At 41.7% G+C, this 23,996-nt stretch overlaps 1 protein-coding gene across 5 annotated transcripts in view; it reads left to right on the top strand.

Moving 5' to 3' along the window:
• The window catches only part of AK9 (adenylate kinase 9), a 63,899-nt gene that overhangs the window by 17,105 nt on the left and 22,798 nt on the right, over positions 1-23,996 (top strand). For all 5 annotated transcript variants that reach the window (XM_083497744.1, XM_083497741.1, XM_083497743.1 and 2 more), the window contains 14 exons: positions 259-403; positions 1,152-1,268; positions 1,713-1,787; positions 3,749-3,897; positions 5,559-5,715; positions 6,511-6,625; positions 7,400-7,455; positions 10,398-10,523; positions 11,030-11,107; positions 12,153-12,236; positions 19,606-19,812; positions 20,484-20,626; positions 21,989-22,201; positions 22,846-23,112. In XM_083497744.1, the coding sequence (XP_083353870.1) occupies positions 259-403; positions 1,152-1,268; positions 1,713-1,787; positions 3,749-3,897; positions 5,559-5,715; positions 6,511-6,625; positions 7,400-7,455; positions 10,398-10,523; positions 11,030-11,107; positions 12,153-12,236; positions 19,606-19,812; positions 20,484-20,626; positions 21,989-22,201; positions 22,846-23,112 (1,932 nt within the window). The remainder of the gene's footprint in view (positions 1-258; positions 404-1,151; positions 1,269-1,712; positions 1,788-3,748; positions 3,898-5,558; positions 5,716-6,510; positions 6,626-7,399; positions 7,456-10,397; positions 10,524-11,029; positions 11,108-12,152; positions 12,237-19,605; positions 19,813-20,483; positions 20,627-21,988; positions 22,202-22,845; positions 23,113-23,996) is intronic.

The raw sequence follows: 23,996 nt of genomic DNA, 5'->3' as shown, positions 1-23,996 counted from the left end.
TAGGTCAGTAGCAAAAACAAGGATCCTTGAAAAATATTTTTCAATGAAAATAAATGACATCAAAAGAAGGTTAACTTCTATTTTATGAGGTTTCAGCTTTCGTTACCAGACTTGGCAGTAGGTGCATCAATTGGTGCAGGTGACATAAGGAGGTGGGGCTCTTCAAGTTTCCACTTTCTATGTTTTGAGAAAAATTGTGCAGGCATAATTTTTTCTTTCCCACAATCCCCTGATACTTTACTTTCAATGACTATTTAGGTTATTGATATGGAGGATCTTCTTAAAGCACAATTTGAAGAGGCAAGATTACAGCTCATTGAGCAGACTCGCTATGAAGCAATTCAGGCAGGCATTCAGAAAGTGAAAGAAAAAATGGAAAATGAACGACTGTACCAGGAGCAAGGTGAAGTTGTTTTATGTAAAATTTGAGGTGTTTAGTTATTTGTGTTATATTGGAAGGCCTTCCCATTGAAAGGCAATCATTGATGTTACTACAGCAGGGATAGGCAACTTGATGCTCTCTAGACTAAAACATCAGCCTCAACCAGCATGCTATTGGTCAGGTATTATGGGAGTTATAGTACAGAACATCCAGAGGACGCTAGGTTGTTTACCCTAGTATTACACAAATAGTATGGTTAGCAATTTCAGATATTTAAATCATATTGTAATCCAAGTACTGTAGTATCAAACTCCAAGGCATTTGCAGTGAAGTCTTCTGCATGCTTACTCAGAAAAAAAGCTATGTTCAGCTGCATTTATTCTCATGTAAGTGTGCCATGCTATCCCACCACTTGTGGTGGAGAAGGCAAAAAGGAAGTGCTCCAGGGGTAGTTGGAGGGAGGCTGCTGGATTCAAAACCCTTCCATTCCCCAATATGGCCCCAGAATAGCAGGGGAAAGTATGCTATTCCTGGAGCTGGGAAGAACAATCTTTTTTTAATTGGGGGGAGGAATGCTGAAGAGCGAGGAATGCACAAGCACCACCTGAGGCCAGCAGAGCTCAGCAAGGCTTTGAAGCTGGTGATTCCTCTGCTCCCTTTGGATTGGTGCCCTGCTGCCCAGTAAAAATGTATGCTGTACCCTTTTATAGTAGAAAATGTAGTTGTCTTTTCTTGACAGATCTTCTCCATATTTAATTTTCTCTTACAGCGGCATTGATAGCCCAAGACTTAAGTGACAAAGAGCCAGATGAATATGAAGAGGGTATTACCACTGGTGAAATAGGTTCCGTGCAGCAAAGTGTTACAACATCTGGCAGCCAAAAAGGTATTATAGTAACTTGGTTTGTGAGAACAGGTCAGAATCTAAAACTATGGCTGTGTACACACATCAATCCATTTGTAGCACAAAAATATAGTGGTGAGTGTGTTTTTTAATCCAGAATCATTCGTGCTCAGTCTCAACATACTGCTTTAAATCTAGATGGATTCTAGATCGTGCCACAAAGGTGGATGTGCTTACTTGATATGCATTTGAAATCCCCCCCCCCCCCGATTAGGTTATCTATGCCTTTTCCTCCCTGGACATGCCCACCTGTCTGCTCTCACAAGCATGCATTTGATGGTGTTCTGATTGTAACATTAGTGGATGCAGCCAATGGCAGGGTCCTTACATAGTAAGAGAGAAGATAATGGGAACAAATAAAAAGATTGCCCACAACACTGAATACATATATGTGTCCATGTGTTTTTTCTTTCTTTCTATGCCTAGAAAGTAGTATCATAAAAGAAGAAGATGAAGGTGAAATGGAAGAGTTGTCTCCATCCCAGGCTGCAGAAGAAATTGGTATTATTGATCATAGCAAGTAGCAATAGTTAGCTATTCAAAATGGAAGTGTTGTTAGACATAGCATTTTATTTAATAGTGATGACAGGTTATTTATTTATTTTATGTAGAGCATAAGCAACCTCTCAAAGCAGTTTATGATACAGGCGACTCTCACCTTACACCAGGGCTGCATCTTGGGATAGTGCATAAAGCCAAAGTTGGGTATAGAGTCAAATCACATTGGGTTCAATGGTGAGTGTAATTGCCAAAGTCTTTTCTCCCCAGACACCTGCCCACTTTCCACCCCGTTTTTATTTTTATTTGCTAAGTTTGTAAAGCTGAATGCACACTAGTTAAATATGCGTAACTCGTGAGTTACCTGTGTACTATTAAGTTTTAAAATGGAATAAAAATATACATTTGAGGTGGGGTGGGAAAATGCTTTATCTGGATTTTACACAGCTAAAACGAACTAAAATCCTGGTTAAATAAAAAGTTATTCACCTGGAAAAGATAATGGAGTCTCTTGACATTGAGGAGCATTTTGCAAGGATGGGACATCACAAATGAGAAGGAAGACCTACCCAGGACCTACCTGCCCCACTGCAGATTACCAATCCAGAAAAAGGCATTGAATGAGGATCATAGTACTTGGGCAGGTTCATGCAGGAGAAGGCAGTCTGTGAGATATCTCACAGTGGGCTCAGAAATGGACCAGAGGACTGTTGCCTGTGCACTAGCCCAAGTTAGTTGTTTCACTAATGTGCTTTACCACTGAGATGAGTGTGTGGTGAGCATACGTCACCATCAGAAGCATTTCCCAAAGAAATGGGTGTCCATTGAGGTAGCCTGGGCAATTCTTATTATAATTTATCAATGATAATTTGATAGGTCTGCCTTTGTTTAAGGTACTTAATTTGCCCAGCATTTAGCTCTTCTGCCTGCATTTTTCTCTCCTGCACATTCACTGTGTAGCTAGAAATGCCTAGAGGAAGGGCCATTCTAATGACATTCTATAAAGACAGAAGTAAAGATCCCTGCCTCAGCCCTTTCCACCTGTGGGAGTGTGGTGTTCGTTCAGAGCCCCCAGTCGTTTCATGGACTATTGACCTCTACACCACTCCACTATTCTTCCGCTGCCACCAACCAGGTTTCTTCTGGTGAAATACTGAGTCTCAGTCAGGTTGTAAAGTCAACAACGAAGATTAAAGTTTATTGAAGAACAAACAAGTTTTAAATATGTTCAGAACAGTTTCTCAAATGCACGCCCTTAACCAGATGTGGCAATGTCTCACACTGTCATACTCTTCTCTCTCAGTTCTATCCCGGTCTCCCACTCTGTCACAGCCACTATGTTCAACTTTTTCTGCCTCTGTCTGACCCTCACTTCTCTATCTCTCTATGGTAAACCCCTGGGCTGAGCCTCAAAACCAGGTAGGCTCCACCTCTGAGCTTTCTCATTGGTCAATCTACATTGGGGTAGGCAACCTAAGGCCCAGGGGCTGGATGCGGCCCATTCGCCTTCTCAGTCTGGCCTGCGGACGGTCCGGGAATCAGCATGTTTTTACATGAGTAGAATGTGTCCTTTTATTTAAAATGCATCTCTGGGTTATTTGTGGGGCCTGCCTGGTGTTTTTACATGAGTAGAATGTGTGCTTTTATTTAAAATGCATCTTTGGGGCATAGGAATTTGTTCATTTTTTCCCTTCAAAATATAGTGTGGCCCACCCCATGGTCTGAGGGATGGTGGACCGGCCCACAGCTGAAAAAGATTACTGACCCCTGATCTATATTAACCATTTCCATCTCCCTATACAAACATAATCACAAGGAATGGGAAAACGCCACAGGGAGCATCACCTGGGCAGAAATTTCCTCAGGGAATGCAGTCACAGGCAGGTATAAAGTGTCAAACCAATGTTTCTGGCAAAATGAATCTAATGTTCACCTGCATGTTTCCATTTACATTTTTCTAACAGAAACCTCAGTGGCCCAGACTTCGGAGGTAACATCTGAGCATCCAGAGGTGCAAGAGATAGTACAGAAAGCCATTGAAGCTATAATGTTCTCTCCAATACTGCTACCACCAGAAGCATACGCTGATGCATTAGAAGAAGCAATTACTGAGGTAAAAGTACCAGGAAATGTGCTGTTATTTCAAAAAAAATGTAACTCATGATGTGCATTTTCATGAATTTTCTTTTCAAATTCTCTATTTTGAATATAGGTTTGGAATATTTTCGCTTAAGAATATAGGGTAGTTTAAAGCCAACAGCTGGTTCTTTGTGTACACAGGGACAGCTGGCATGGTAGGAAGGAGCTGCCCTCACAGGAGCAGCAGCAGCACTGCTGATTACCAAAGTGAAGCAGGGTGGAGACAAAGTTGGGATTATGCAGGCACATCCATGGAGCCAGTCTGGTGCTGCTACTGGTGCTCCCCTCCCAGCCCCAAACTCCACCCCCCCTGCCCCACACCAGCACTGTTTAGGTAATCAGTGGCAATTCTGTTATTGTTGGGAGGGCGGTTCCATGGCATCATCCCACCACACCAGTTGCTTGTATACTGTTGAGTATGAATGCTTTCCCATGAGAGTTCAGAGGCTCTCCCATCAGTCATTTGAGCATCACCATTCTGGTGCACCTTTGTTTCTAATCTCACAACTTCCCCACCTTTTGCAGGAAACAGAGGCTGCACACAGTAATTAATATAACATATTACCATCCCGCAAAATGCTTCCTCATGACCAAGATCTCCTACATAATGTTAAACTTCCCAAAACAACCTTTCCATATTAATTAAAAGTTTCCTGCTTGTGAGTCCTGTCCATTTTATTGCTTTCTGATCCTCATGGCCAGGAGATGTGTGATGAGTTGCCTCTTAATTGCCCCTAGAAGGTCTCCTCTTAGACTGCCCACTGTGCACACTTACCTGAGTGAAAGCCTCATTGAACAGAGTGGGACTTACATCTGGATAAACATGCATAGGACTGCACTGTTTACTACTCCATTGTCAGTTTCTACCGTGGCCAAAGTCTTTAATTATTGGCAAATAACATTATAAAATTATTGGCAAATAACATTATAAAAATGGCAGAGGAGTTGGAATGAGAGGAAATCAGTTTTGAAAGCTCCCCCCCTTAATTATTGGGGTAATTAAGAAAAGTTATTCAAACAAGGAATAATTAAGAGTTTACCATTTAATGCCCCAACTACGATTGATGGGAAGCGATACAAAATGTGTGCTTTTTAAGTTCTTTTTAGTGCTTTTTAACTATACAGACTGGCTCTGTAGTTGGGTTTGATTGCAATATTTGTTGTTACCAAAACTGAACAAATTTGAGGAATACAGAAAACACTTGGCTATAACAATTTGTCAACGATACCATCTGGATTCTCTGTGACAGTGAGTGAACAAAGAATGATAATTGTAAGGAGGAAAGGGGCCAGTGTGGAAGCAACCACTAACTGGCACAAATTTGCAACTCCCTCTCTTCCTTCTAATACATTAATGTACTATATGTGAGCTTGTTTTGATATGCTTGATTAGAATTCTATTACTTAAGACAGTATTCACATGCTGTCCCATTTTACCCTTACAACACACCTGTTGGGTAGATTAGGCTGGGAAATACTGACAGGCTCAAGGCTACCCGTGAGAACTTCATAAATGATGAAGATATGAACTTAGGTCTCTCCAGCCATAGTCCGACAATCTAACTACTACACTAAAATTCACTAATAGCTTCACCAATGTTATTTGTTGTTATTAATGGCAGTGTTTTATTACAGCTTTCTAAATCAAATAAATACAGATATCCTGGAGCTGCAGAAAAAGGAGGATGGGTCTTGGATAATTTTCCTCCATCGACAGAACACTGGGCAGCTTTGGTAGAAAAAGAACTTCTACCAGATACTGTGATTTGCTTGAAGAATGCTGAACAAAATGGTCGGTGCATATTTAAAATTGAATGTCTAACATTAAAGCTATTTTTGAAACAATCCTCCAGGGTGGGAAGTATATGAACATGGGAAACTACCTTATACTGGGCCAGATGATAGGTTCATCTAGCCCAAAGGTGGGGAACCTTTTTCAGCCAAATGGACTTATCAGTAACCTTCTAAAGACTGCATGCCAGTGTTGGGTGGAGCCAGGTGCAAATGCAGACAGAGCAATGGATGTGACTCTTACCATTGTTGAGTAGGATATATATGCTGGGCTAGATGCACCCTTGGTCTGATCCAACAGGCTCTGATTTTGTATATGTAGATTCCCCAGCCCTGATCTAGCCAAACAATGTATGCTCTGGCAGGAAGCAGTTCCCCAAGGTCTCTAGCAGAGGTGTTTCTCAGTCTGCTTGTCAAGTTCCTTTTAACTAGAGTTGCCAGGAACTGAACCAGGGTTCTGTACCCCATTACTATTTTTTTTAATCACTGAACTATCCTAAGTAGCTTGGGGGAAAACCACCTGCAAGCATCAATTAAGGTCTGATTTAGAAAAAGCTTATCTTTATTATTTTTTCCATTTTCTTGCCAGCTAAACTTCTTAACTTTTTGAAAAGGAGTTAATTGCCTAAAGAGCATCAAAAGTAATCCACTAAAGGGAGAGATGTTCATTCAGAAACAGACCTGTCCTAAACTGTACAATGATATGTCCATGATATATGAAATTTCTCTTTAATTTTTGAAACTATATGCAAATTCTAAGTCTTATTTCATAGCATCTTTTTCTATTACATTGCAGGAAAGGTATTGCTCACTAGACTGTACCAAGCAAATAAAGCAGAAGTTGATGCTAAAATTATAAAAAGGCTAACAGATGAAGCTTTAAAGAAGAAACAAGAGGAAGAAGAAGCAAGGTAAAATATTTGAAAAACGAAACACCATTTGCCCTATACATGGAGCTGCATTTGGGGTTGTTTGTAAAGTTGCAAGTAGGCTGTTAAGCAGGACAGCCTACCAATAACATATTACACCGTCTCTGGAGAAGCAGTGCATTGCTGCTGGATTGCTACTGAGATAAATTCAAGGTGCTTTTCTAACATTCAAATCCCTACACTGCTTAGGACTTATTTACTTGATAGAACACCTGTACCCCATATGCCTGCCCAGGTGGTTACAATTTAGCAAGGATTTCCTCTTTATCATTTGCCACATTTGTCAATTATCCACTATGCAGCAGTGTATAAGAGGGTGTTTTTGATGCAGGCACCCCGGCTGTGGAATGTCTTCCTTCTACAGGCTTGGTGCCAACCCTGATGTATTTTTGGCACTAGTTAAAATCACAGTTATTTGTCCAGGCCTTTGTGGAGATAAATGTGTATGCCCTCACTGGACTGTAGTTTCATTTTGTTGTCTTGTGGGTATATTAATTTGGTTTGTTATATATTAGTCCTGCTCTGGCCTCTTATCTGAGTAGCTGTGTTTTTAGCTCTTAACTTTGCAGTTCGTAATTGCTTTCAGTGTAAGTTTCTTTGGTGCAGTCTGTGAGAAAAGCAACTAGCAAATATTATTAATAAAATAATATTAGGATTTATTGGTTTGTACCCTGTTCCAGGAATATATTTAAAGAAGAATGAGCTAGAGTTTTCAACCAGTTTCTCATAAATATCTGTATAATTTACTAATTGCAGAAAAGAACTGCAGGAAATGCTGAAACTGCAAGCTGAAGAATTTGCCGAAGAGAGAGGTAAAAAAATAATGCAATAGCAATATTTGGAATTGTTTTTGTGTGGAAGCTGATCCTGTGAATTTGAGCTCAACCCCACTGGACCCAATTGAGAATGTTGATCATTAGTTAGTAAGACAGTTAATCTCAGGCCGCAGATGCTCTGGTGCAATGGCAGCAACAGAAGTCTCCCCCTCCCCAGTGCCCCCCACATTCCTTTGAGCCCCCAGATATTCACTTCCCTGTGTATGCTCACTATTTGGCTTGCTCTAAACAATCTTGCTGCCCTTGAGTGTAGTGGAGGATGCTTCTCTTATTGCTGTCATTGAGGAAAGAGGTATCTGTCGATCTGGCAGACTTCTGCATGTTGAATGGCTGGGCAGGGGGCATCTTGTCCTTTGCCTCAAGCAGCAAAATGTCCTAGGCCAGCCCTGGTGCTAGTTTTGACCCACAAAACCCTGTATGACTTAGGACCTCAGCTCCCAATATAATACCTCCTGCCGTATGCATAAGCACTGCAAAAAGCGGTGCTTGAGAAGTGCTTGAAAATGCTGCTTCCTCTGAATGAGCATACCTGCACAAGAGTGAGCATCTTCACTCTTGCCCTTTTTTGTGGTGCTTGTGCATAAGAAATTCAAATCTCAACTTGTTATAAAGCACGTGCCAAGATAGCGTTCATTTTGGACATAGTTCTGTGCAAAATGCAGAATATATGAATGATTTTTCAGTCACCTAATGTATGTATTTATTTCTAAAGTTTAAATGCTTACCTTTGATAGTCACTTGGCATTGCTAAATATTTAAAAAAATACTTCAGAATCTGTTGTTGTTTAGTCGTGTCCGACTCTTCGTGACCCCATGGACCAGAGCACGCCAGGCACTCCTGTCTTTCACTGCCTCCCGCATTTTGGTCAAACTCAAGTTAGTAGCTTCAAGAACACTGCCCAACCATCTCGTCCTCTGCCGTTCCCTTCTCCTTGTGCCCTCAATCTTCCCCAACATCAGGATCTTTTCCAGGGAGTCTTCTCTTTTCATGAGGTGGCCAAAGTATTGGCGCCTCAGCTTCAGGATCTGTCCTTCCAGTGAGCACTCAGGGCTGATTTCCTTCAGAATGAATAGGTTTGATCTTCTTGCAGTCCATGGGACTCTCAAGAGTCTCCTCCAGCACCATAATTCAAAAGCATCAATTTTTCAGCGATCAGCCTTCTTTATGGTCCGGCTCTCGCTTCCATACATAACTACTGGGTTCTTTAATTCAGTATGCTATTTCTAAAAAAAAAAAAACTATTTTCATTTCAAGTTGCAGTACTAAACATATATGTTTAAAAATTAATGGAGTTGCCTTCTGAAAAGGTATACGCCTTGGATTCTGTAGAAGAAAAGACTCCTGATTGCAGAAGGGATTGATAGCCAGTGCAGGTTCCTGCTGGAGGATGGAAATGAGGAATTTGCTGCGTTTGCCTTCTCTTTTTCCTCCAGCTCAGTGACTCGTGAACAAAGTTCTGAACTGAACCCTAAAAAAATTATAGAAGCTGCTGAAATATTTCTGTGTGAGATAAAGTTAGCTTTTGGGTGGTGGTACTTGTTATCTTCTATTCAAACAGTTACTCATCAAGGAAAAAAGAATGTCATGCACAAATGCCTGTATTGAAGATGAGCCACAGTTCTTTGCCTGAGAAAAGCATGTTTTCCCCAAGCTACAATTTGATTTCCATAATCAAACACTGACTAATCAAACATCTCAGTCATGTTGACCTTTGCTTGATCCTGTTCAATCTACTATTGCAGATTGATTTCACCTGCATATAACTGCATATACTCAGTTTCTATTCTCAAAGCAAGCATGATAAATTTTATTGTTGCGGGGATTGAGTCTAAGGAATGTTGATTGAAACTTTTTAGTTGTTTTCTTTGACTAAGAGGGGCTTCATACATTACACAGTGACAAACGTTGCCTCTAAGCATACTTTTCAGGCCTCAGAAGTAGTCAGACTCTTGAGTGTCAGACTCTGGGACCCTGGCAGGCTGTTCTAATGGGACAGATGCATAGTCTAAGACAAGCACTTTCCAGAGCAATAAATCATGAATCAAATGACTAGAAGCAGATGTATAGTTGAAACCAGACAGAGGTCAAGATCCAAGAGAGTGGCTGAAGGTTAGGAAGACCAGAAGTAGGTAAGTAAACAAAGCTAGGGATGGGCCAAAACACATTTGGTGTGGCTGTGAACTCTGTTGTATAGATGTTATCATCTGTTGCTGGTTTTATGCTTGTTAGATCTTATGCGCTCTTCATGATGTTATGTCCTCTTGACAAGCTATCTGAAGTTAAAGACTAAGCAGCGGGTAAAACAATAAAAAAGTCTGAATAGGACATTTTGGGAACAGATAATTTTTTAAAAAGTCATTGGGATCAATTTAGAAATATCTCAAGAGTGGGCTTTATGTAGATCTTGGGTGGGGGTGGGGTAGAATTCTATAGCTATGGATCCAGCACTAAAAAGCCTCTGTCCCTGATGACTTATCTAGGGAAATATCCCAAGTTCTGAACATGACTGACATCTCTTTGATATTTTGTAATTCAGAGTTGCTTTTAGTCATAATCACTGGGATGTATGTAACCATGCCTTATTTGTTCTTCTGCCTCCTGTGTGATTTCAAACATGCCTACCTATTGGAACATACCTCTAGTCTAAAAAAATTGTTGCCTAGATAATAATAATAATAATAATAATAATAATAATAAATAAATTATTATTATTATTATTATTATTATTATTATTATTATTATTATTATTATTATGTCATCCATCTGACTAGGTTGCCCCAGCAACTCTGGGTGGCTTCCAATACATTAAAACACATGAAGGGTCCTTATATTGTTAATGATACTATGGATTTCTATCCTTGAAGATTTAAAGTGGCTTTGTGAACATTAGGAAGGATGTGTTTTCTTGTGCCTACAGAATCCATAGACTTTGATCATCCATCTGCATCTGAATCACAGACCAAAATGCCACCAGTGACTGAATCAGGCCAAACAGTACAACCTTCTGCTTCTGACGAGACTAAAGAGAAAGAAAAATCTGGAGGTTGGTCTTCTGTAGCATGTGGCTTATCCTTTTTTATATTAAAATAAACTCTGTGCCACATTATTCTGTGCCTTTGCTTGCACTTACTTTCTCTCAAATATCATTTTTTCAATAATGAAATAATGTAAAGATGTCGCTGTCAAATATTTGCACACAATACCATTGATTTTTGCCTAACAAAGACATTTGTCTTGTATTATCTTCCTTTTCCATTTTCCTTTGACCATATCTTCTCTAGTAATAACATCTTTCTGTACCCTAGTTCAGACATTCAGGCTGCAAAAAAGCCAGGCCTTAGAATTGTACATAGCTGAGTCCTTAGCACTGTACATAGACAGCACCACACAAATGATGTTTTGTGTGAGCCAGTTGATCTCATAGAAACTGTGTGCTTCCACAAAGTTTTTAGTTCTAACATGAATTTGTGTTTAAGTGTGTCTCAGTTATGTAAAGAATCCCAGTTTATCTTCAATAGTGATTTTATCTTATAATATATCCAATCACAGAATCATTAGAAACTGAAGGTCAACTTGATGAAGCGCAAGCGTCTCTGGATTCCAAAGAGCAACAGGAGAGCAAGACAGGTAGGATTTCACAATCAGACTTTTGTGCATACATTTTGCCACACAAATAAATAAAACAATAAAATGTTACTTATTTTTATTTATTTGGGTGGTGCCATTTATTTCACTTCCAACATAATTGGTGGAAATGTTGATTTTCTTTATTGTTAACTTTGGGTTTGTCTGTGCCCTGAAGTTAGTTTCTGCAACTCCAAAGTTCAATTTTACATGACTTCACTCAGGAGCGCAAACAAGAAGAGTCATACTTCCAAAGATTCCCCGGGTTATTCTGAGACAGCCAAGGACTTAAAAGGTCTCAGCAGCTATCTCTAGCCTCAAATCCAAAACCTGTCTTAAAGGAGAATTAATCACAACTGTTCCTTAGTTTTCTATTGTTAGTACTAAGTGATCAGCTAGTAGATCTCATGGAAAGTGTGTGCCCAAACTACTCCATAATCCCCAAACAAACATACATGCAAGAATTACATTCAGAGCATTTCCTTCATAGTGTGCATGTACTGTGTGAATAATGAGCAATAAGAGCTGGATTTGATATGGTCCCTCTAAATTTAATTCAGTGGCTGTGTCTTCTCAGCCTGCCAACTGCGTATTAAATTACTAATAAAAATATATCCTCTGTCAATAATATACGTTTTGATGGCACACCAGTATCGTACCCACGTTTTAACTTCCTAAATTGCAGATAACTGTAGTAGCTTCCAAAGCATGCTTTTCAGCTCTTTCTCCTTCTTCCTCTCCCTCCACCCTGGACATCTTCGGTCATGTCAACCTTTACCATTAGTCCTGCTCTTGCATATTGCAGCATTGTATCTCTGTAGTAACTCCCTTGATATTTTGAAATCTTTTTGAACCTTTCCTATAAAGTGCAAATGGGGATCCTGTGGTTCTCCAGAAGTAGTTGGAGTTCCAGCTCCTACCCAGCCAGCATGGTCAGTAGTCATGGATGAGGGAAGCTGTAGTGCAGGAGCACCTGGAAGGCTACAGGTTAACCTTCTCTTCTATAAAACATGCAGAAGGCATAATCATTTTCTGCTTGTTCTCACAGAATCAAAAGAATCAGCAGAACCCATTGAAACGGAAGAAGAACCTCAGCCACCAGCACCACTGAAGAGTGTTGCATCTGAACTAGGTTAGAGATCAAGTTTTCTTCCACCTTCCCTTCTTCTCTCCTTCCCTTCTTTCCTTTTCTTAGCCATTCAATTATCTAGAGATCCTGTGTTGCATATTGTAATGACAATTATGCACATGTCTTGCTTTCTCCACCATAAATCCAGTTTTGCAGTGAAGAATTGTGCACTTGAATTGACATACTATGCAATTAAATAACGATACTCAAACATAAAAAGTAACTGAGCCTCTTTCCTTTTCTTTAGCAGTATATCCATGAAGAAACAATGCAATAACTTGGCTATTGTGATTCTCAGATAGTGAGAAGAATAAATTATTAAACATATGTGGTGATATGCTACATAAATCATAATCATAGTAGATGCACTGGAGTTAATGGACTTAAGGCCATCAATTTCAGTCTATCTACTCTGACTGAGTTGAATATAACCAGCATGTTATGCTGAAAAGAACTATTGATTTGTTGAAAGCATGTGCTACAAAGAGCCAATGAGAAGGGAAAGCATTATTTGAAATTACCTTATAAGAAATGGGACCTGCAATAAAATGTTACACTGTGGAGTATCCAGTTTCTGTTGGTACCTCCCTCCTGTGTGAGGGTGGTGCCATTTTGGCTACATAAGTGTGGGCACTCATGCCTGAATAGAGAATATAGAGGGCAATATATAGAGTATATATGAATATGTGCTTTCGTAGATTTTCACGGGTACAGGAATGCAGGTTTTGGTGTCTTCGGGTGTCTTCCCGTGTAAGAGTTGGGGTGTCTAGGCGACGTTTCGACGAGGTCTCACTCGTCATCTTCAGGCTGGTGCTTTCGGCTTCTTGTTACTGGAACAGAGCAGGATATCAGTGTTTGAGTTCCTATAAATACTGTTGAGGGGGTGTGGTGTATAGCCTCCGACGTTCTGGGCAGAGAGGAAGTTCCCAGGTTAGTGTGACTTTTCTTCTTTTGTTCCTTAATTACTTGAGGGATAACTTGAGTGATTTCTTGAGTGATATTCTGAGTACCACTTAGGAGGGTCATTAAGTGTGGATTAGTTGCTAAAGCTTTCGTGTCTTGACCTCTTGAGCTTGTGAAGAGTTTTTCTGAGAAGATGGCTGTACTGCACTTAGTTGTGCTCTGGCTTGGCTTCGTGTATAGGGGCGAGCTGTGGTTTTGTGCCCTGTGCCAGCCAGATCTGTGTAGGGATTGCAGGGGGGTGCAGCATCCGGAGGTGCCACTATGGTTTGGCTACTGGATGGTGTCTGTAATTTATCTGTGGAGAGGGTCTGGGTTTGGGTCTGGTGTGGTTGATTGGTGATGGCGTTCTGTGTGCCTCTGGTTCTGGTGTCGGTTTTTGTGGGGAGGGCTAATTTCCAGATGTCTGGCAGGCGGGACGTGTCGTCACGCTTGTTCATGTTGTGAGGGTGTTTCTCTATCTCGATGGCTTCCATGATTATTCTCTTGTGGTGATGTTCCATGTTAAAGAGCAATTTGGAATCTGCAAAATTAATTTCGTGTCCTGTTTCTTTCATGTGTTGGAAAAGAGAGGAAGTTTTTTCTTCTTTTTTGACGGCATTCTTGTGTTCTGCGATACGTGCATTTATTCGTCTGTTTGTTTGTCCAATGTACGTGGCTGGGCAGACTTTGCAGGGTATTTCATAGACCCCTTGGTTTTCCAACTGGATTTTATCTTTGGGGTTTCTGAGGATATTGGCTATTTTTTGGTTGGTGCAAAAGGCTGTTTTGATATTGTGTTTATGGAGGATTTTGCTAATTTTATCTGTAGTGCCCTTGATATAAGGAAGGAGGGCCATGCCAATGTTTTCTTCTGTGTCTTGGTTTTTGGGGGGTGTTTCTTTTTGGATTAGCTTCGTAACCCTGTTTTGCTGGTATCCATTGGCGATTAACACATTTGAGAGATTCTGTAACTCAGTTGTCAAGTGGTCTTTGTCAGCCAGGCGTTTGGTTCTGGAGATGAGAGTCTTGGCTACGGAGTTTATTTGTGCAGGGTGGTGGTGTGATTGTGCATGTAAGTAGCGGTTGGTGTGTGTTTTTTTCCGGTAGATAGTGTGTCCTAGGGAGCCATCAGGTTTTTTGTAGATTAGGACGTCAAGGAAGGGAAGTTGGTTGTTGGCTTCTATTTCCATAGTGAATTGTATTTTGGGGTGTAGGCTGTTGAGATGTGTGAGGAAGCTATCTAGTTTTTCTTTCCCGTGTGGCCAAATTACAAAGGTGTCGTCAACATATCTGAGCCAAAGTTTGGGTTTGTGTTCTGACTTGTCTAAAGCATTGGTTTCAAAGTGTTCCATGTACAAATTTGCGATGACCGGTGAGAGGGGTGATCCCATAGGTGCTCCTTCTATCTGTTTGTATCTTTGTCCATTGTGGATGAAGTACGTGTTGGTTAGGCAGTGGTTGGTCAGGTCCAGGATGTATTCGGGGGGATTGTATTTGTTTTGAATGGCTGTCAAGGCTTCATTAATGGGCACTTGTGTGAAGAGAGATACAACATCGAAGCTCACAAGTAGGTCATCGGGATGTAGGTTTTGCTTCTTTATTGTTTCTATGAACTGGAAGGAGTTAGTAACGTGTGAAGCGATGGATTCTGCATAGGGCTGAAGTTGCTTAGCGAGAAATTTAGCGAGATTTTGTAGAGGTGAGCCTATGGAGCTGACTATTGGTCTGAGTGGTGTTCCTTCTTTGTGTATCTTGGGGAGACCGTAGAGTTTGGGGCATCTGGATGATTTTTCTCTGGGGATGATTCTTAGCTGGATTTCTTCACTGATAGGAGAGGCTTTTATTTTGGATTTGGTGGTTTTTTCCAGATAGGTGGTGGGATCTGTTTTTATAGGTTGGTAGGTAGGGTCTTGGAGTAGATTTGATAGTTTTGCTTGGTAGTCCGATGTGTTCATCACAACAGTGGCATTACCTTTGTCTGCTGGGAGAATGATTATGTTGTTGTCTTTCCTCAGGTTGGTGAGTGCTTTCTGTTCTTCTTTGTGTAAATTGCTTCTGGGTGGTTTGCTGGAGCAGAGGATGTTGGTGACTTCAAGTCTGATTTTATTGGCTTCATCTGGGTTGATTTTGGTTAGGCTAGCTTCGACTCCGCATATGATGTTTTCCGTGGGGATGCGTCTCGGGGCGACTGCAAAGTTGAAACCTTTGGAGAGTACTTTGGTTTCAGTTGAGGTGAGGATCCTGTCTGATATGTTATGTACTGTTTGTTTCATGGGTTGTTGTGGAGGGTGGCTGGGCTTCTGGCGTTTCTCTAGTTTGTGGAGTTTGTTGGTGTGTCTGTCTGTCTTATGTGAGGTCTCAGTTTCAGCTCTCCAGACGGCTAGTTGTTTGCATTTGTCCCAGAGTGCAGGGTGGATTTTGTTACAGAGTTTGAGGTGAAGAGTGAGCAGATCTTTGTTGGTTTGGTTTAGTAGGTATCTTTTCTTATGTATTTCGTTTCTGATTAGGGATAGTTCAGTTCGTTTCAGGATCCTTTCGGTAGCTGGGGTTTTAGAGTGGAATTTAAGTTGGAAGCATGTGGGAATTAAGTTGTTGTCTCGGCAGTTGCGTAGGAACAAGAGATCACATAAGATGGTGGCTCTTCGGATTTCTAGTTTCTCGTAGGTTCTTGTCAGCTGGAAGGTTTCCTCCCCGTAGAGGTGAGATATTTGCTTTCGTAGATTTTCACTCCGTAGCCAAGACTCTCATCTCCAGAACCAAACGCCTGGCTGACAAAGACCACTTGACAACTGAGTTACAGAATCTCTCAAATGTGTTAATCGCCAATGGATACCAGCAAAACAGGGTTACGAAGCTAATCCAAAAAGAAACACCCCCCAAAAACCAAGACACAGAAGAAAACATTGGCATGGCCCTCCTTCCTTATATCAAGGGCACTACAGATAAAATTAGCAAAATCCTCCATAAACACAATATCAAAACAGCCTTTTGCACCAACCAAAAAATAGCCAATATCCTCAGAAACCCCAAAGATAAAATCCAGTTGGAAAACCAAGGGGTCTATGAAATACCCTGCAAAGTCTGCCCAGCCACGTACATTGGACAAACAAACAGACGAATAAATGCACGTATCGCAGAACACAAGAATGCCGTCAAAAAAGAAGAAAAAACTTCCTCTCTTTTCCAACACATGAAAGAAACAGGACACGAAATTAATTTTGCAGATTCCAAATTGCTCTTTAACATGGAACATCACCACAAGAGAATAATCATGGAAGCCATCGAGATAGAGAAACACCCTCACAACATGAACAAGCGTGACGACACGTCCCGCCTGCCAGACATCTGGAAATTAGCCCTCCCCACAAAAACCGACACCAGAACCAGAGGCACACAGAACGCCATCACCAATCAACCACACCAGACCCAAACCCAGACCCTCTCCACAGATAAATTACAGACACCATCCAGTAGCCAAACCATAGTGGCACCTCCGGATGCTGCACCCCCCTGCAATCCCTACACAGATCTGGCTGGCACAGGGCACAAAACCACAGCTCGCCCCTATACACGAAGCCAAGCCAGAGCACAACTAAGTGCAGTACAGCCATCTTCTCAGAAAAACTCTTCACAAGCTCAAGAGGTCAAGACACGAAAGCTTTAGCAACTAATCCACACTTAATGACCCTCCTAAGTGGTACTCAGAATATCACTCAAGAAATCACTCAAGTTATCCCTCAAGTAATTAAGGAACAAAAGAAGAAAAGTCACACTAACCTGGGAACTTCCTCTCTGCCCAGAACGTCGGAGGCTATACACCACACCCCCTCAACAGTATTTATAGGAACTCAAACACTGATATCCTGCTCTGTTCCAGTAACAAGAAGCCGAAAGCACCAGCCTGAAGATGACGAGTGAGACCTCGTCGAAACGTCGCCTAGACACCCCAACTCTTACACGGGAAGACACCCGAAGACACCAAAACCTATATATGAATATATATATAGAGAGAGAGAGAGAGAGAGAGTATATATGAATATAGAGGAGGCAATATACTTCATACAATGTCAAACTGTTGTGGTTCGAGGACCCGACCCCCGCGAAGTAAAATGAAGACAAAGGGACACGTGATATAAGGTTAATGGGCTAGAAAAGGCCACAACTTTATTGATTACAGCAATGAAAAGGTATTGGCTTAGGCATTGGATCGCAAAACAAGTGGGTTTATTCACCAGGGGGTCAACACCTGTTGATGCTAATCCAACTATAGGCTCACCCCTGATGTCACCGAGGGTCGTGCCATGGCCTCCCGCCAAGCAGGCTTCGGACGGAATACACGACCGCCAGATTCCTTTAACGGAATACCCCTATAAATTGAAGGCATAGGCGATGGCCACACCTAGCACTTCGACACACTTCGACACACCACAACACATTATTCCAATGCCTAACCGCCACCCGAGCTAAAGGCTCGCCGCCAATACCTTCAAAGCTGCAACCAATCCCAGATGCTTTTGCTGACACTAGCTAACCAAATGTCATTCCCCAGATCCGATAAGTGGACGCCGTCATTCCGGTATAAAGCTTGGTCGCCAATCCGGATACGGTCATGATAAATGACTCGGCCATACATAGAGCGCACCCAACGGGCCACCACCCGAATTACGAGTTTCCTGGTTCTTTCAATGGCCATACAGCTTTGCGCACCGCGTCAAACAGTTCGTTTCAAGGACCAGAGTTTCCTGGTTCTTTCAATGGCCATACAGCTTTGCGCACCGCGTCAAACAGTTCGTTTCAAGGACCAGAGTTTCCTGGTTCTTTCAATGGCCATACAGCTTTGCGCACCGCGCCAAACAGTTCGTTTCAAGGACCAGAGTTTCCTGGTTCTTTCAATGGCCATACAGCTTTGCGCACCGCGCCAAACAGTTCGTTTCAGGAAGGAGGACCAGAACACCGTTGTTCTGGGACACAAGGCTGCAAATGCATTCAGGTCTCTTTTATGCTCCACAACAAGTCCACACTCCCTCTGTTAGCGAGGTCATTCTCCCCCAAATGAATTACAAGGATGTCGGGAGGGCCGAACTTGGCTACTTTCTCCCACAGCAATGGCATAAGCTCCTCCCAACGCATGCCTCTTCTCGAAAGCCAGGAAACTCGAACACCATGTGGAAGGCCAAGATTGTATGCAAGGCTGCAGCTCACCGCTCGTACGCGGGCCCAATGAACTATACTGTGGCCGCAAATCCACACGCTTCTCCTGAGCATAGCTGGGGGTAAAAGACAGAAAAGAAAAGGCAGATAAGTAGGGTAAAGCTGCAGGTCACATATTAGACTTATAAGCATTGGAGTTCCACCGGCCCATTTCTTTGATCCTGTCCGCCGGTAGCCCCAGGTGCGTGGCCGTGGTTGCGGCGCCCATCCTAAATGAGTGCATGGCGTACTCCTGGGAGGATAGACCACAAGCCTCAATAGCCTTGCGAAGTACTCTGGTGAATTGGTGCCTCAACAAGGGTGACCCATCTTCATGGACCAGAAACAGACCCGGGCCGGGCGGTCTGAGGTAGAGGTACCGCCTAGTGTCCTCTACCGGGCATGGGCCCTGCTGTGCCGACGCCGTGAGCTTAACTAGGACACCCTTACCAGCCTGATCAGTCTTGGACTGACGTATATCCACTGTCACATTAGAATCAGACAACTGCACGTCCTTGCACAGGAGGCCGCGTGTTGAACCTCGTGCACTAACTTCAAACACCACCTCACCAACTCTAAGCGCGCCAAAAAGGCGATAGCGTATGCTGCGGAAAAGAGACGTGTTTCGAACCTGCACCAGCAAATTGACCTGAGTTTTATGCGTATCTGTGATAACCCGTAAGAATTGGCTTATGGCCCTCGGCCCTGTGAGGTTGTAACCTGCCCCAACCCTCAATGGCTCTACGGATCAAGAAGTCGCTACCCGGGTCATGAGCAAATGTAGCTTTTGAAAAGAAGCTGATGGCGGCTACGTGAATCTTTAAGGTTTTAGGAGCACGTCCCAGATCATTGAGATGGGAAAGGTACTGCAAGACATCGTCAGTGGTAGGAGGTACGTCATGTGAGAGTCCAGATAACCCAGACCTGGAACCAAGGAAATCCCACCAGGCCTTCTTGTAGGACCTGAGAGTGGAGGGTGCCATGGATGCCGCTCAGGACGACAAATAGAAATGAGGCCGGGGAGAGGCTGGCACTGCAACATAAAGGCTGCTGGACACGCCCCCCCCATGGCACCTGGTTGGGCGGCCACCGGGGGGGGCGTGAGTGCCAGCCAGGTGAGCTGGAGGCAGGGGGCAACGCCCCCTGCTAGGAGCGGTGTTCGGGCTCCCGCCCACAACCACTCCCCTCTCTTTCAGGGAGGAGAGTCTTTATCTAAAATGCAGTTTGCTTTTTTTTTCAGGAGTCAGGCTACCTGAATATCCTGAGGATGCTTTCCCAGATGTAGTAGAAATGGATCCACTTAAAAGCAAGATTATCCAATTTCTGCATGAATGGCAAAGAACGGAAGCAGCAATTGCAGAATCACCTTTAATTCAGGTTTCAGAATTGGAGATTGACGGGCAAACTCTGCAAATGCTTCTTGACCAAACTATTCAGTCTATGGAACGTAAGTCTCATAATTGTTTTTTATTGACATTATTTCTATACCAGGAGATATTTGAAAGAAGAAACAATAAATAAATCAAGAACTCTAGAAGAGCAGTAGTGCTAGTTTTTCAAAAAATATGAAAGGGCTTAACAGGATGCTTCTGTTATATCATCATAAAAAGTTTCTTTATGGTAGGCTTGTAGAGCTTATGATCTACTTCCAAAGGTAGCAGAACACCTTGTGAGTGTCTACTTGCCAGCCTGGCTGGGGCTGTGAAAACAAAGGGGTTATATAAGTTCCTACTCTTTATGCAACATGCTCTGCACATCATCTACAACAATATGTAGGACTACAGGTTCCCAATCTCTGTCTGAACTTTAGAATTTTATGGTGCTTTCTTGGCAGGCCCTCTGGCAAGTGGAACAGGGTAATGTTCTCTGGATCTGATCTTACAGTGGTCTCTGGTGGACAGCTGATGGACGAGAGCTTCTGGCTCTGAGGTTTGAACCTTCAGTGGATGATGACTCAGCTTGGGTCAGGAGCAGATAATACATTACTGCTACGGATAAAGTTGTTATATGTTCAATCGATTTTTAGTGAAAGACTATGTCATGATTTATCTCTGCTGTTGCATGCTTTTATACTTGCATTTTAAAGAAAATTAATTAGAGCGTGATTATCTCTGGCAGAACCTTTTAAGTACCATGGCTGGGAATTTGGTCCTGAAGATGATGATGAAGAACAAGAAGATTTGCAAGCTGAAGCGGAGGCACTGGCAGAGGAAGAGGAAGAGGAGGAAGAGGATGAAGATGAGGAAGAAGAAGAGGAAGAAGTAAGTAACAGCCTAAATGCAAGATTATATTTAGCTATGATTTTAAATACGTTTTCCCCCAAACACAGATTGAAGACTATGGTGCATTTCGTTCTCAGCCTCAATACATGTTTTATACTGTTTCATGTAAGGGAGTGCTGAGATTTGGGGGTTTTCTTCAGCATTATCTTCGTGCTATGACATTATTGAAATGTGGATAGTATGTGCATAATGGACACATTCTAGAGAAGAGGGGTGTCTGACCAAGTCCATTGCTGTTCTTGGGCACTTTAGGAGTCAACAGTACATCCTGTGGCACCTCTAGTGATTGCACCATATTTAGGGGAAAGAAGCAAAGGGTAAAATTAGTAAAGGCGGCTGCTGTCTTTCGTAGCACCAGCCAACTTAGGATGGATTTGAGATACTAAACTCGGGAATTAACATTTTGATGCAAAATTAGGTCTGTGTTCTCCAACTTTGTGCTGAGTGCCCAATAGGAATTTTGGAGAATTCAAATGAAAATGGCACCAGAAATTGCTGTGATAGCTTATTTCTCCCATGTCCCAGGTGGAAATCAAGCCAGCAAATATGATTGATATCGGCTGCTGTTGTTGCTCTCAGTTCACTAATGATACCTAATTGATTCTGGGGTGAGTGGGGGTCCCGTTTGTATGGTGTTCCCTTAGGAATGAAATATATGGAATAAAATAACTTAATGACAACATAATTTACAAAATCAATTACATAAGTTACATAATTTTGCCACAGCAGCAGCGAGAGGAAGATAGTTTTTGGAGGAAGACTTAACTGCTGCAGAATAGAAACAGTGCTGCACACAACAAATACAGGATAGAATGGAAAACAATGCCTTCTTACATTCCAAGTGCAGAATTCAGTCTGTCACACAATACAAGTTCATTAGCACTGATCTGCATAACACTGAAATGCAGGACTGCTTCCATTATGTGTTCACATTTCACTGAAGTTAATACAACTTGCATGTGTTACTGCTACCTTTCTTTAGACTGCTCCACATCATCACAATCCAGTGAGAGTTACAGTGAATGCTGCCCCCAAGTAGAATCAGTTTTTTCACTCAGACAGCATTTATCAACCATGGGGGGTAAGCTAGGCATGATTGCCATACTCTGCTGAAAAACCTCTTGCCCATCCCCTCCTACCTCACCACTTTGCCTACATATGATTAACACTGCCAGAGGTGAATGCCCTGATCACATTTAAGGGTGAGGGGCAGTGGTAGATATGCAGCTTTCAGCGGCCGTTTGGATGCTTATAAGTATGCTAATAAGTAAGTCTAATTTTTTAAGGATGTTTATCAAAGTTATGCTCAACACCTCATCAGAATTATTTTGCTGTTTTAAGGATGAAGAAAAAGCTGCTCAGAGGAAGAGACATATGGGAGATACAAAGCACTTTTGTCCAGTGATTCTAAAGGAAAACTTTATCCTTTACCCAGGACTTACTGAAAACTCAGCTAAATATCGAGAAAAACACTATTATTTTTCAACTCCAGAAAACAGAGATAAATTTTTGGAAAACCCCGAAGAATATGTGTCTCGTAATGAGCCATTGAAAGTATGCAACATTTTCAGCTTCTTTCATATGTCTGTTATAGATAAGAGATTAATAAACCAAAGTCCAAGTCTCAGACACTGTATTAACCCAATTATGAGAAACCTAAATATAGGAGGCACATTGCATGAAGACATAATTTCTAAAAACTTTGTTAAATGAGTATACATTTATGGACTATCATTTTTACTAAGGGGGAAAAGGAGTGATACTGAGCTGAATGAAGGAAATGAAGAATGCTGAGTAGCTGTAGTGAATTTGAATACATTTTGGCTGCAATCTGTTACCCAGTTTATCTGGGAGTAAGCCTCATTGAACTCAGTAGAACTTATGCTTCAGTAATCATGTATAGGATAGCACTGTTAACTACCTCTTTTAGAGCCCTGCCAAAGGCTTATTTAGTCCACTATTCTCTTTACCATAGTGACCAACCCATGAGAAGCAAACAACCAGGATAGGAGAGCAAATTTATTTCTGTTACCAACACTGAAGCATGTACAATCATCTGATAATCTGCCTTTAAGAAATAAATGCAGTTCTTTTCTCTGAAATATCTCAAGATTTTAAATGATGTATTATTCAGCAGAAACCTGCTCTTATAAAATCCAAACATTTATATTTATATTTTTTTCTGTTTCTTATTTAAGGCTCCCCCTATAAGAATATGTCTTTTAGGATCGCATGGAGCAGGTAAAACGGTTTGTGCCCGTTGGTTAGCAGACAAATTAGGTATTTTCCACATTCAGTTTGAGGAGCGACTACAGGAATTGATCATGATCAAAACTGGAAAAAGAGTTGGACCTGAAGAAGAGGAGGAAGATGAGGAAGAGGCTACCATACAAGAAATGGTTGAATCCCCTCAATCTGCAGCTGAAGAACTTGAGGGTGAAGAAGAAACTAAGCGACTTCAAGAGGTAACACCTAGGATACATTAATGGCTTTCTGAGATGAATGTTTGAACCAGTTTACATAATGAACAAAATCAAGTCCCATAATAAACAAAATCAAAACCATGGAACTTTAGACTGTAGGTGGAGGTTCACATGCTACAGTTCTCCCTAGACATACACCAAAAACCCTGCCTGCATGTCGATCAACAGCATGCTTGCCTGAGCTACTTTGAGGGATGGTACAGGATATAAATTTAATAAATAATGTCAGGTCAAAGGCTAGGCCTAGCCTTTCACCCTGTTGTGCTAGTTTGCAGTGTTCAGTAGCTTTTGTGAATTAAAAACAAGATGCATATTCACACCTGAAATCTGAAGGGGTATATCCAAGAGAACATTTACTCTCTTGGTTCTAACTTGGCCAAGGATAGAACTGAGTCTTCAGCAGAAAGAAAAAGCAGACAACCTGTTAAAGTCCTAGCATCTCCTGGCTTCAAGCAATAGAGGAACATGAATCCTACTTGGACTTATCCTAACATCCACATAGAGACACCTTTCAGGAAAGCAACAACAACTTTTTAAGCTCTGTGTCCAGTTCTGTGTGTTTGATATGGTATGAAAATCTTCTATCTCTTCTATCTCTTGATAGTGCAGTCATTAAATGTTGAATATGCATGAGCCAACCAGCTCTTGTACCCAGTACAAAACAAAAATTTTGCAGGTTGAATGAATTAACTCAGTGCTTCCGTTGTTCCACACTTTCTATAGTGATCCAATTTCCCATGAGAGCTAAATGAAAATGAATAATTCAAAGTTGCTTGAAAAAGATTCAGCTATTCCTTTTTTTTTTTTTTAAAAAAAAGGTTTTTCAACTAATATTACAGATAAAGTAGCCTGGATTTTCCTATATA

Source organism: Podarcis liolepis (genome assembly GCF_965112155.1).
Source record: "Podarcis liolepis genome assembly, chromosome: 3".
Classification (NCBI taxonomy): domain Eukaryota; kingdom Metazoa; phylum Chordata; class Lepidosauria; order Squamata; family Lacertidae; genus Podarcis; species Podarcis liolepis.
Note: the sequence above shows the minus strand (reverse complement) of the source record. Positions and strands in the feature narration are given on the sequence as shown.